Below are 13,953 nucleotides of genomic sequence, written 5' to 3'. Positions count from 1 at the left end.
CGGCATACTTTGTAAAGTTTCAGAAAGTTCCCTAAGAAATTCAACAGAACTGATTGAGCAATTGGATTATATAGGCAAATTATAATCAGTCAAATGTGGAAAAAGGCGCCTGTCAAATCATGTAAACAAAAAAATGCGTGTTTGCAAAAAGCGATACATTCAAACACAGTTATAATCCCGATATGTTACACACAGTAAACTTTAACATTGATATTTTTAATCTGTTTACTTGTGGCTGCTCTGGGAAAGCTGTGAGCAATTCTACAAAATCATCAGTTGACCAAAAATGTAAGATTTTATTTTCATTGTGGTAATGATCAATGGGAAGAACTTGTATCATAATTGGCACTCCTTTTGTAATTATACTTGCACAGATTCCTGTAGAGATGTTGTCTTTTGCTCATTCAATAGCCCAACAAATGAATGTAGTAAACATGAAGAACTTAAACATTACTTGTTTCCATGGTAGTTGATATTCAACTAAGGATTTTTAATTCATACTGAAAATTTTCCACCATTGACAAGAAAAAATCTAATGCTCTGTGCATGAATAAAACTACATATCAGAAACCATGAACTGAATGCATGACTTGTGAACTGAGTGCATGGTGGGGATTAAGAAATGTTGATTGATATTATAAGTAAAAGGGCTAAGTAAAAGAACAAGAATAATGCAAGTATTAAAACGGCCAGGTTTAAAGTGCAGAGTTGAGAGGAATATTTGGAATTTTAGTTCTTATATATATATACTAGACCAAGTGGACCCGTTGGGTCCAAACCTCTCCTGCATTGGTGCAGCACCCCCTCCTCCCCATCACCTTCACCCCTTCCCCCTCCCTCCCCTCATCCCCTCCCCTCCCCCCTCACCCTCGGCCCAACCATGGACCTGTTGCCGAGCGGGGAGTGCTCCCGTGGCCGTGGGCAGGCAAGGAGGGACAGGGAAAAGACACTGACCTCAGCCCTGTTTCTCCTGCGGCCTGGGCCTGGAGCCGAAGCGTCTCCTGCAGCTCGGATGCGATCTGCGGCGGGGTATGGCAGCGACGGCATGGATCCTTTGCCGGGCGGGGAATGTCTCCCGGGGCTGTGGGTGGGCGAGAGTGGACAGGGAAAAGGCACTGACCTCAGCCCCATTTCTCCTGTGGGCTGGGCATGGAGCCAAAGCCTCTCCTGCAGCTCGGCTACGATCGGCGGGGACGGGCATCTAGAGGATCGTCTGCCGCCGCACTGCACCATGGGTGGAAGGTCAGTCGTGGGGCACGCCGGGACGGGCGCCGGTCCTCCCGCTGGTCCTCCCAGGGGGAGAGCATTTATTAAAGTTTATTAGGTAAATTGCTTTTAAAAAGTAACAAAAGTGGATTTATTCAGACCACGGGGGAATGGTTAGTAGGGTGGGCCTAAAATTGTTGCGCTATCGTGTACCATTTTGGCTGTGCAGAGGGCATGGTACACACATAAACATATACACACAAACATATAGGTAAATGATAGGCTCTCCAGGGGGGTCCAGGCAGGTAGCACAAGAAGTCAATTGAGTGATTCACACTCCCTACCAGATTTTTCTCTCTGAATAATAGAGATGATTACTCGGAGAATATAGCCAGGGCAAAATCCATGGAACTGTAGATGACTCAGCCTGTCTGAAGTGGGGTAAAAGTTACAAATTCCTATTTTATGGACACATCGACATACAAGTGAGTTCCCATTTTATTAAATTCAACTTCCATGTTTGTTCCTACAGATAGCACGATTAGTTTTTACTCTCTCTCCACTTTTCGTAATTATTCTATCTTACCAGCCTGACATGCTTTTGATACTATTCATAATACTGTGGAGGCATGGTGACCATATCAAATGTATTTTGTGTATTTTCCAAAGTATGAACAAAATCAACAGAATCCACTCGATACCAAGGGAAGGCTTGCTTTCATTTGGTTTGCAAAGTTCATTGGCTAGACACTTTAGTTTAGTACTCATAGTTTAGTTTAGTGATAGTGTTGGAAACAGACCCTTCGGCCCACCAAGTCTGTGCCAACCAGTGATCACCCGTATACTAGCTCTATCCTACACACCAGGGACAATTTACTGAAGCCAATTAACCTACAAACCTGCACATCTTTGGAATGTGAGAGGAAACCAGAGTACCCAGTGAAACCCCACAGGGAGAATGTACAAAGCCCACACAGACAGCACCCATAGTCAGGATCGACCTCAGGTCTCTGACACTGTGAAAAACTCTGCCGTTTGACGAGTTTAGGGTTTGACGACACTGGACCAGTACTCGTTGGAGTTTAGAAGAATGGGGGGAGGGGGGGACACCTCATTGAAACATATCGAATAATGAAAGGCTTGGATAGAGTGCATGTGGAGAGGATGTTTCCACTAGTGGGAGAGTCTAGGACCAGAGGCCATGGTCTCAGAATTAAAGGACATCCTTTCAGGAAGGAGACGAGAAGGAATTTTGTTAGTCAGAGGGTGGTGAATATGTGGAATTCTTTGCCACAGAAGGCAGTGGAGGCCATCAATAGATATTTTTGAGGCAGAGATAGATTCTTGATTAGTATGGGTATCAGAGGCTACGGGGAGCAGGCAGGAGAATGAGGTTAGGAAGGAGAGATAGATCAGCCTTGATTGAATGGCGTAGTAACCTTGATGGGCCGAATGGCCTAATTCTGCTCCTACCACTTATGAACATGACCGAACCGCTGCACCAGTGCTGCTCCCGCCTTAAATGCCCTGGTAACGGTGATGGCACGTAATCTTAATGAAACATGCTACAATTCTTCTCGACAAGATATCTGAGATATGGAATGTGATGGATAAGGAGCTACGAGACTTACATCTACACAATATGAAAGAATGGTGATACTCTTCCAAGTCACGGTGGCATTGAAATTTGAAAAGGAACCTGCATGAAACTGTTTTTCCAACTGTGGGAATGATTGACCTAAAATAACCATCTTCCTTTGTGCAAGGTGTGACATTACTTTTCCTGTGTTTTCCTTGTGAAGCCCATCATCTTCAGTTTTACCAAGGTTCCTTGATGCAACACTCAGTCAAATATTGCCTTGAAGTCAAGGGCATAATTCCACCTCACCTCTGGAATAAGCGAGTTCGGTATCTCGACTGTGCACGCCCAGGTCATTCGCGATAAATATTCTCGCCGGCTGAGCTGCTACGTGTATACAGACCTGTGTTTCATCAGTATTTTCCAGTTTCGCTTCTTCAAGGTAAGAAAATATTGCTTTCAAAACTATTAACTAGGTGTATTTATGGTTAATTTGTACATAACTACGATGATTTTGTTGGTTCTATTGCGTTATGCTTCGTTGAGCGAGATCTTGACAATGAATAACAAGCATTTTTTATTGTTTTTTGTTTTGGAGGGGGGGTGGGAGAATGAAATAAAATTCAGCGGGTCAGGCAGCACCTCTAGAGATTTCTATAACTATCAATAAACTTCTGAATGAGTTCTGCAAGTGCATGTGTAAGTAAAGTTGTGTAGTACAAAACTTAGTCACGAGTCTCCTGACTAATTCCCATAACATGGGAGAATTTTAATCAGTATTTGACATTCTAATTTTCTGTAATAATCTTGAGATTTTATAAATTAGTTCAATATACTTGCACAATTTTCTTTGTATTGTAACTTGTACCGGTATGTAATGGACATGCTTACAGAACCCTATTTGAATTAACATTTGATTGACTTTGTTATTTATTTTGTTTTATATGTTACTGGGCAAAGCCATGCGATTTTGTGCAATTTTGGGCTGTGGGATTAGCACGTATCACCCGAATAAGTGGATGCAGAATGTGTGTGACAGTCACAACTGTAAATTTGCAACGGGAAACTGTTTCTGCCCACCTCCCTTCAAACTCTAGGAAAAAAAACTGCAGATGCAGTTCGAAGGCAGACACAAAATGCTGGAGTAACTCAGCGGGTCAGGCAGCATCTCGGGAGAGAAGGAATGGGTGACGTTTCGGGTTGAGACCGTTCTTCAGAAGTCTGAAGAAGCGAGATACTGAACTCGCTTATTCTCTGAAGAAGGGTCTCAACCCGAAACGTCACCCATTCCTCTCCCGAGATACTGCCTGACCGGCTGAATTAGGACTGAGTCTACATAAATTTTTGCAAAGACATTACATTAAGTCCTACACATATAGACTAATTGGGAAAGTAAGATCCAATGGAAAATTACAATCTATAGTAAAATCTTCAGTAGTCAACAAGAGTGCATCAGGCTCTCGATAAACAATTCCACTTAGCTCAATGGTAGATCCTTTGTTTTTCATAAATTGAACAAATGTGGGGATTGCAATAAAGGAATTTGTCAATGATACCAAAATTTGTCAGTGTAGTTGAGGCTGAGGAAGATATTTGTTGCCACTCTCAAGTATTAAAAAGCTGGTTGCATGCGCAGATGGAATTCAATCTGATGAAGTGCAAGGAAGACACTAAGTGTTGGAATAATTCAGCGGGTCAGGCAGCACCTCTAGAGATCATGAATAGATGATGTTTCGGATCAAGACCCATCTTCAGGCTGCTTTTCGGTCTGATCTTCAGAGATGCTACCTGACCTGCTGAGTTACTTCAGCAGTTTATGTTTTTTATTAGAGAATTCAGGTTTTGAGGAGAAACTGACTGGATTTGGGGTTTTATTAGGATTAAAGGCGAGTTGGAAAAAAAATATCACTGCCTATAAAGGTGGTGGATTGAAGAGATTCTAATCATGTTTGAAAGGAGAACACTTAAAGAGCCCTAACCTAAAAGACCACAGAGCAAGAATGGGATGCAGCAAGTCTCAATAAAAATAAAAATAACCGTAATCATTACGATCAACATGGGGACACAGGGCCAAAAGGAACGTACTAACTTCAAATTATTTGCTTAACTACCTTTTATAAACCGGATGTTGATGATCCTCCAATCTAGTCACAATTCCAAATGAATCAGGTTAAAAAAAAATCAATTGAATTTTATATCTAATATTACCATGAAGTCAGTATAAAACATTAACAAATGCAGTTTTTATAGACCCATTAATGACAGTTGGCGCCAGCTATGAGAAGAGAATTTGCTCCGAACATTAAACTATTAAGCACCTCAAATGATATTTCTCCCATTCTACTTGTTTTGTGTTCACCATCATTCCTTTTTTTCCCTTTGTTTTCAGGTCTATCAGGAGGCCACATTTCTCTCGAGACCGGATGAGTTGATTTCAAGACCCTAATTAATTCCACACATAATTGGAAACAGACAGCCAAGATAAATGATGAAATCAGAATCCATCTGCCAGTATTCTGTGATACACTCTGCTAGAGTTTTGATACCACTAATGATATCCAAATGGCTGGATCTCGACAAGATATCTGAGATATGGAATGTGATGGATAAGGAGCTACGAGACTTACATCTACACAATATGAAAGAATGGTGATACTCTTCCAAGTCACGGTGGCATTGAAATAAAAGTGACACATGGCTTCTTTAATATTTTCTAAATAATTTCTTCCCCTATTGAAAAGTACCCGATTATGCTCAACACAAAAAAATCTTGGAAACATGAAGAAAAACAATCTAACATTGTTCTCTATCTCAGGTTGCGATTTCAATATAGAGAACCATTATCCACTATAGTTTCCTTTAAGGCCTTATTTAATTACCCATTTCCATATTTTAAATTTCTTTCAAACTCATTTTCGGGCACTGACAACGGTAAAATCTAACCCTACCATTGTTAAATCTTCCATGAGGCCATTCTTTACCTATAAGCATAGTCTGTGAATGCTGTGGGCTATGGAACCATGGAGGGCTCCTGTGTTCAGCCTGTCCATATTCTCACCTAACATAACAAAAATATACTGTTCAAGTTAATAAATATTAGCAGCAGGAGGAGAATTATTTTTTTCCTCTCTTTAGCTGAGAATCTGAAGCCAATTGTTAGATTACAACGATTATAGAAAACAAAGAGTAGGAATAGAAAACAGAGCATGGATCAATAGTTAGACACAAAATGCTGGAGTAGCTCAGCGGGACGTGCAGCAAGGATCAATAGATCCTTCTCGGGTTTCCATGCTTTGATGGTGTGATTTGTGTCTCGACCCCATTCAAAATGTATATTAAAATACCTGAAGATTTGAATTCAAATTTGTGGATGACATGAAATTAAATGGAAATATGAGTTACAAAGCGGGTGCAAAGGGGCATGAAGGAGGATAGTGACAAACTGAATGAATGTGATTAGAATGTGGAACAATATAAAGTTATCCATTTTGGTAGAAAAAAACAGAAATACTGCATTTTGTTTAAACAATAACAGATTGGGGATTGCTGAATAAATTGCTTGTTTGTTGTCTCTCACACTAAGTAGCATTCGGCCAAAATCATAAACACAAGCTTCATTGTGGATCTTGATCACTATCTGCCTCATTCACAATGTTGGGAAATATCTCACTTAACAATGGAAAACTGTACACATGAAACAATTTGCTAAAAAGCTCAAACTCTTGAACCTTTGAACCTGAATTCAAAACAATGTCTCACTGAGCATCTCCAAGGATTAATGTTAAAATACCCTTCCGTGATTTCTGATTAAATATTTGAGCCAATGGAAGAAATTATTTAAGGCTAACTGAAATAAAAAATATTGTTTTTGCTGCTCTATAATTGAGATTTGTGTTAAGCTCCAAGTTGCACTTCATAACATCCAATTGCACTGCAGCATGAACATCGAGGAGCTCGCCGTCCCTTGCTTAGGGATCGACTTCAGGAGCTCCAACCGCGGGAGCTTCGACCGCCCCGACGCGGGAGCTTCGATTGCCAGCTGCGGGAGCTTCGATTGCCCCGACTGCGGATGGTTCGACTGCCCCGACCGTGGGAGAAAAGGAGGGAAGATAATACGTTATTGCCTTCCATCACAACGCGCTGTTCCACCACATCCACTGTGCGGACGTTTATGTTAATTTTTATGTTGTTGTGTGTCTTTTTGCTCTTTTTGGTATGACTATAAGGCAAATCAAATTCCTGGTATGTTTTTACATACTTGGCTAATAAATTAATTACAATACCATACAATCAACAGCATGAGGCCCTAAGAATTCAAAGATATTGAGGAAAATGAGGTAGGCTTTTAGAGTCATAGAGTGATACAGTGTGGAAACAGGCCCTTCGGCCCAATTTGCCCGAACACCGGCCAACATGTCCCATCTACACTAGGCCCACCTGCCCGCATTTGGTCCATATCCCTCCAAACTTGTACTATTGATGTACCTGTCTACCTGTTTCTTAAATGTTTGGATAGTCCCTGCCTCAACTACCTCCTCTGGCAGCTTATTCCATACACCACCCTTTGTGTGAAAAAGTTACCCCTCAGATTCCTATTAAATCTTTTCCCCTTCAACTTAAACCTATGTCCTCTGGTCCTCGATTCACCTACTCCGGGCAAGAGACTCTGTATCTACCCATTATATTCCTCTCGTGATTTTATACACCTCTATAAGATCACCTCTCATCCTCCTGTGCTCCAAGGAATAGAGTCCAGCATACTCAATCACCAAAAAGGAAATCCCAAAATCTTCCAGCATCCAACATAAAGTGCATATAGTGGAAAAATATAGTGAAAAATTGTTTTCTTCTGACATTCACCAATGTTTTGTTAAAGTAGAAAACATCAGTGTGATGATTCTAGGCAATAATCCAAGTTCAGTATTCAGCCAAGTAAACCACAAGAGTTAGCTTTCAGAATTGCTGACATCATCTATACTCTTTGCGTAATTTTTAAGCAGTGGTAATAGCATCCCTAAACACTCATTTCCCAGATCCTCGTGAATTACGAAGGCGTCTTCCTCTCTGTAATTATTATGATACTGGGTTTCCTTTTGTGTAAACCACTATCGTCTGTCATCAAAAACGTGAAAATTTGGTGTCATTCTGCTCCTCAGGTTATATATTCAATTATTCAGCCCTAGATCAGACTTGAAATCTATTCACGTGGTTGGAATAATACAGATTAATATGTGGTATAATTTGACAACAGCATGTATAGAATGCTTTCAATGTAAAACGTCCAAAATATGACAGTTAGTGTTAAAAAAAGACCTCGGCCAGGAACACTTTGAGCTTTTTAAAGTGAAATAAAGCCAATGGTGCAATTGTGTTGGAGAGAGTGCAAAAGAGTTTCACTAGGATGTAGCCTAGGTTCGAGGCCATAGGTTATGAAAAGAGATTGGATAAACTTGTTTTCTATGGAGCTAAAGAGCCTGAGGGCTGACCAAATTAAGAGACATAATTTAGGTAGATAGTCAAAAGCTTTTTTTTCCCATGGTAGCAGTATCAAAAACAAGAGGACAGTATTAAGATAACAGAAGAGATGGAGTAACTCAGCAGGTCAGGCAGCATCTCAGGAGAGAAGGAATGGGTGACGTTTCGGGCCGACCCGACTCTTCACTCGACCCGAAATGTCACCCATTCCTTCTCTCCTGAGGTGCTGCCTGACCTGCTGAGTTACTCCAGCATTTTGTGAATAAATACCTTTGATTTGTACAGCATCTGCAATTATTTTCTTACAGAGATAGATGGTCTGTGTTCAAGGAAATGCAGGATATCGAATGACTGAAAAGGAACCTTTTGAAAGGGGAAAGAGGCTGCTAATGGCAAACTGAAAAATCAACAGGCCACGCAGTACTTGATGTAAACAGTTTATCCCTGTCTCTGTTTCATCTATCACAGCTGAGGGCTGATCCAATTATGAGAGGCAGATTAGGTAGATAGTCAAAAGTTTTTTTCCCCCAATGGGGATATCAAAAACAAGAGGGCATTGTTTAAGATAGACACAAAGTGCTTGAGTATCTCAACGGGTCAGGCAGCATCTCTGGAGAAAAAGGATAGGTGACGTTTCAGGTCAGGACCCTCCTGAGGTGGGAGTTTTACAGGGGATCTGGGCAGGTTTAATTTACAGAGTGGTTGGTAGGAACGTTCTGCCAGAGGACATGGTGGATCAGATAAAAATATGTCCAAGAAACGTTCGGACAGACAATTAAATAGGCAAGGCAGGGCAAGGCATAGAAGATTGAGTTTAGTTTGGAAATAGGCCCTATGGCCTACCAAATCCACACTGACCACCAATCACCCGTACACAAGTTCTATGTCATCCCACTTTTGCATCCTACACACTATGGGCAATTTACAGAAGCCAATTAACCTACAAACCTGCACATCTTTGGTACATCGGAGGAATTCACTCTGATCAAAACCCACATGGAGAACATACAGACAGCACCTATAGATTCACACAGCAAAGTTGATCGGTGAACATAAAGAAATGAAATACCAAAAATGCAGGAATGCTTCATGTCAGAAGTAGGAAATGTTAGAAATGATGAAATCTAAGATGCAAAAGAAGAAGGAAGGTGAGAATGGAATAGATAGTCTGTATTCAAGGAAATGCAGGAGATTAAATGACTGAAAAGGAAGCTATTGAAAGGTGAAAAGGGTGATTAGTTGCTAATGGCAAACTGAAAAATCAACAGGCCAATCAGTATTTGATGTAAACAGTTTCTCCCTATCTCTATTTGACATGGACTTTCATCTATCAACGATTAATATTTGCTCTAATTTACTGGCAATATAATCTCCATAAAGAACAGTTTTCTTAGACTTTGTATACTCTCATAGAATGCCAACTACCAAAATTTCGGCTGTGTTACATGAGAAAAATGACAATGTTAAGCCTTGTAAAAAGTCACAGCCATTGCAACAGGACACAAGCTGGATGCACATGCTTGGCTCTGTTGGCTGAGCTCACCATGATCAAGAAATAAAATTGTAGGGAACATTAAATGACTATTATTCTGCTTCCAATTATCGTATTTTCAAATATTTTGTGTGGAAATACAAGTTATCCATCTGCCTCATACAAAACTTTTTATTACACTGTATTACTATTTTTCTTTTTGCCGTGTACTCAATACAATACAATAGGTGGCAGAAAGATTTTTTTTTTTTTAAGGCAAAATGAAATTATGAACGGTGACAGAAAACTAAAGTGAGCCTGGCATTAGAACAATAATAGAACAATAAGTATCCTTAGTCAGGCGCCTTGCCAGCACAAATTGGGGTGTATCCTTCAGCATCCTGAAAACTTCGGTAATGGCCCTAGCATATGCACCCGCAGAATACTCGCACTCACAGACTGGATGTGCCCCTACATGAAGCAATGAGGATCATCTCAGGCTGCATCTGCTGCACCCCACCGAGTAATTTACCATTTCTTTCTGGGATTCAACCACCCCAAGCCCGTCGTGATAACATCTGTGGACGACTGCATCAGAAAGCTGCTCAGCCTAACCACCTTCTGCATGACATCCTTTATGAGAAGGAGGCCCCATGCCGGTTGCGCTCACGGAAGCCTCTGCGCCCATACATGGAGAGTCTGGATGCAGTGAGCAATGCAGCACTAGCTGTCCCAGGACTCCAGCCATACTTTGAGACCTGGTCACCATACCCTCCAGGCATCAACCTCCGCAGGAAGGCCTGGGTTCAACTGAACAGGCTGCAAACTGGTGCTGGTCGCTTCGCAGCCAACATGAAAAGATGGGGCATTGCAGACACCGACCTCTGTCCTTGTGGTCAAGTACAGATCAACAAGCATGTCCCAAGGGAATGTGCTGTGACAGGACCTCCCTGCTCACTATCCCAACTTGATAACTCCCAATTAGAGACTTACCTTACCAATTGCCACTTTTGATTGTTGTAGTTGACATACGAAAGAGAAGAACAATAATATAATTTGCTAAATTCTAAATGTTTACGTCTGGTATGCCTAATTTACATATAAATGTAGGTTAGTGTTTAAGTTAGTGAGTCACAGGGAGATACAGCACAGAGTAGGCCCTTCAGCCTATTGAGCCAACCACCCATTTTGATTTGACCTCAACCTTAAACCTCACATTCCCATCAGTTTTTCACTGTACTAGACTACTTATCTAAGTAATGGCGACAATTTATGGGGGTCAATTAGCCTATCATCCTGCACATTTTGAGGATTTGGGAGGAAACTGGAGCCCCCTGAGAAAACTCATGTAGTCATAGAGAGAATGTACAAACTCCATACAGACATATCGGAGGTCGGGAGTGTATCTGGGTCACTACATGCATTACACAAAGGCGTGCTGAAAACAAATTATGTTCATTTACTCAACACAAGAATACCTGTGGACCCGTTGGGTTCCTGTTGTTACTAAAGGATCTTTAGTAACTTGTCAGTTTCTTTGTTGAACTAAATTAAGACGCATGTTGCAATCAAAAGAGCTTGAACAATTGGTTGGGCAGAAAGCAGCCAAAGTGGCACACGATAGTGCAACAATTTGAGCGAAACACGACCCGTGGACCCGTTAGGTTCCCGTTGTAACAGCCCCGGGGCCGGGTGAGGGGGAAGGGGAGATGGAGCCACTCACCCCGGCCCCGGGCGGCCAGCTGCAGGAGAGCGACCGCAAGGCGCTGCCCCACGTTCGTCCTGCTGGCGCCCATCTTCTTTGACCTTCTCTCTGCACCACAGAAGGAAGGTCAGGTGCGGCGAACGCCGGGACAGGCCCCGGTCTCCCGGCGCTGCTGCGCCGCTGCCAAGCCCAGCAACCCTCCCCCAACTGCACACATGCGGATACCCGTTGGGTTCCCGTTGTGAGACAAGATGAACACGGAAGTATTAGATCAAAATGGCGATGTTTATTTTATGAGGGATGTGTCCGAAATACAGCCAAAACAGTACACTAGAGTGCAATAACTTGAACGAAACTTGATACAGGCGAATGGTGAGTAAGGTGCCCCTAAAATTGTTGCGCTATCGTGTACTATTTTGGCTGTATTTTGGGAATATATATATATATATATTATACACACAAGATTAGACTTTTAGCTATATAATATATATATATATATAGATAACAGCACAGTTAATAGAGGTGGCACTATGGCAGAATCCCTCCAACTAGGGATGGAAAAATCAACCACAGCATCTCTATAACACTACATTCAATACAATTGCAGCGTTAACAGTTTTCCTTTTCTTATTGTAGAGACTCTTCGTCAATTTCATGTATTAGGACAGCGACTGCATTTCAAGTACTTCATTGATTGTAAAATATTTTGGGTTACTCTGAAAGACTATAAATAAAAAAGCCATCTCTTCCTTAATTGTTCCTTCAAATCCCAGCAAAGCAATAAAACTCTCAGATGCACCACAGTTGATGTTAGAATATAACATTGCAATACTGAGAAATATTACACATTATAAAATAACTACTCTCTCTAACCTATATCAAAACAATGAATAATATAGCAGAATAATAACATTATTGTAATTACAAAGGATATCATCCGCTTTCATTTCTGCCGATGCAAGATTACCCATGCACCTGAACGTTACCTGGCATCCTCGTACATCGACCTATTCCCCTTTACACCCCCCATCCATCATTCTCCTATCACTCCCAGTCTGCTCATCATCCCTCATTACATTTGCACACCAACCCATCAGGATTATAACTGTCAAGACCTACTAATCATGCTCATCAGTCTTGCCTTCCACTTTCATTCCCCTCATCTTTGATGCAAGATGAGTATAAATGGTAGTTGATGATTGGCCTGGACTCAGTGGGCTAAATGGACTTTCTGTGCTATTTCTCTCTGCAACACTCACATCTGCCATTTGTTGCCCCTTCATCCTTGTAATCCTTTAGATGCCTTTTCACCCTTTATTTCCTATATCACTCGCATCCACAACTCTCAGCTCTCCTGTCCCTATTCTCTCCTCCACTTATCACATTACTTTCACCCACGCCTGTTTGCCCCCCTCTACTTGTCACCATTATTCTTGCCCACCATTACTTGCACCCCCAATAAGAAGGGTCTCGACCCGAAACGTCACCCATTCCTTCTCTCCTGAGATGCTGCCTGACCTGCTGAGTTACTCCAGCATTTTGTGAATAAATACCTCCACTGATTACCATCACCCATACTTCTCCTATACATCGCATCGCCACCCTCACCCCTGGCCGCTACACTCACACTTGCCTATCCCAATACATGATATGCCCCTGCCCATTAGCCTTGCCCCAGACTCTTCACCAGCCTCACCCACTCACTTGGCATTCTCTCCATCACCCCGGTATTCGCTCTTCACTATCACGTTCTTCCTCTCTTCCCTTTCAAATTCACCGCATTCGTCTATCCTCACTGCCTGCCAACATTCCCTTCGCCAGTACCCTGGTTCTGTCACAGCCCCCTCTTTTTATTCTCTCCCTGCCTCGCACTTTCCCTCCATCACTTTCAGTTTATTCCTCTCTTCCTCCTTCGCTCAACCCCCCCCCAATCATCACCCGAACCCGAACCCAAACCAGCGAGCTGTCCCCGGTGCTATTAACCCGTCCACCTCCTGCCGGCTCGGCTCGGCTCGGTTCGGTGCTCACCTCGTACTGGATGTACTGTTTGCGCCATTCCGGCGTGATGTGAGCTGATAAATGTTCGGCAAATTTCATGATTAGTGGAAGATTGCTCTCTTTAAAATTAAAAAATCCCAGCAGTGAGTTCGGGACATCTGCTAACTAAAGAGCATTACTGAGCGAGATTCCGGTTCGCTCTGCGTGTTGTCGTTGGTAATGCTGCTTGCTCCCTCCCTCGCACAGACACTGACTATCTACCAATGATCCGCCATCTTACTGACAATACATACATCAGGGGCCGCGCACGGTCTAGCTGGGCGGGGGGGGGGGGGAGGGCGAGAGAGAGCCAGCGTGAGCGCGCATCGGTGCCCGCGCCCCCTCCCGGTCGCTGCAGAGCGTCGCTGCGTCACCGCCGATGGAGAAGCAGAGAATAGCAGCACGCAACGCTACAGCGTCGGGCGGCGCATCACACCTGCTGCCGCCTGGCGCCGCCCACATTCTCCTCCGGGCTCTGAT

At 42.6% G+C, this 13,953-nt stretch overlaps 1 protein-coding gene across 2 annotated transcripts in view; it reads right to left on the bottom strand.

Moving 5' to 3' along the window:
• The window catches only part of LOC144597825 (solute carrier family 53 member 1-like), a 188,157-nt gene extending 174,455 nt beyond the window's left edge, over positions 1-13,702 (bottom strand). For both annotated transcript variants that reach the window (XM_078407455.1, XM_078407456.1), the window contains exon 1: positions 13,465-13,702. In XM_078407455.1, coding sequence (XP_078263581.1) covers positions 13,465-13,533 — 69 coding nt within the window. In that variant the 5' untranslated portion in view covers positions 13,534-13,702. The remainder of the gene's footprint in view (positions 1-13,464) is intronic.
• Positions 13,703-13,953: the final 251 nt, after the last annotated feature.

The sequence above is a fragment of the Rhinoraja longicauda genome, chromosome 11 (genome assembly GCF_053455715.1).
Source record: "Rhinoraja longicauda isolate Sanriku21f chromosome 11, sRhiLon1.1, whole genome shotgun sequence".
Classification (NCBI taxonomy): Eukaryota; Metazoa; Chordata; class Chondrichthyes; order Rajiformes; family Arhynchobatidae; genus Rhinoraja; species Rhinoraja longicauda.
Note: the sequence above shows the minus strand (reverse complement) of the source record. Positions and strands in the feature narration are given on the sequence as shown.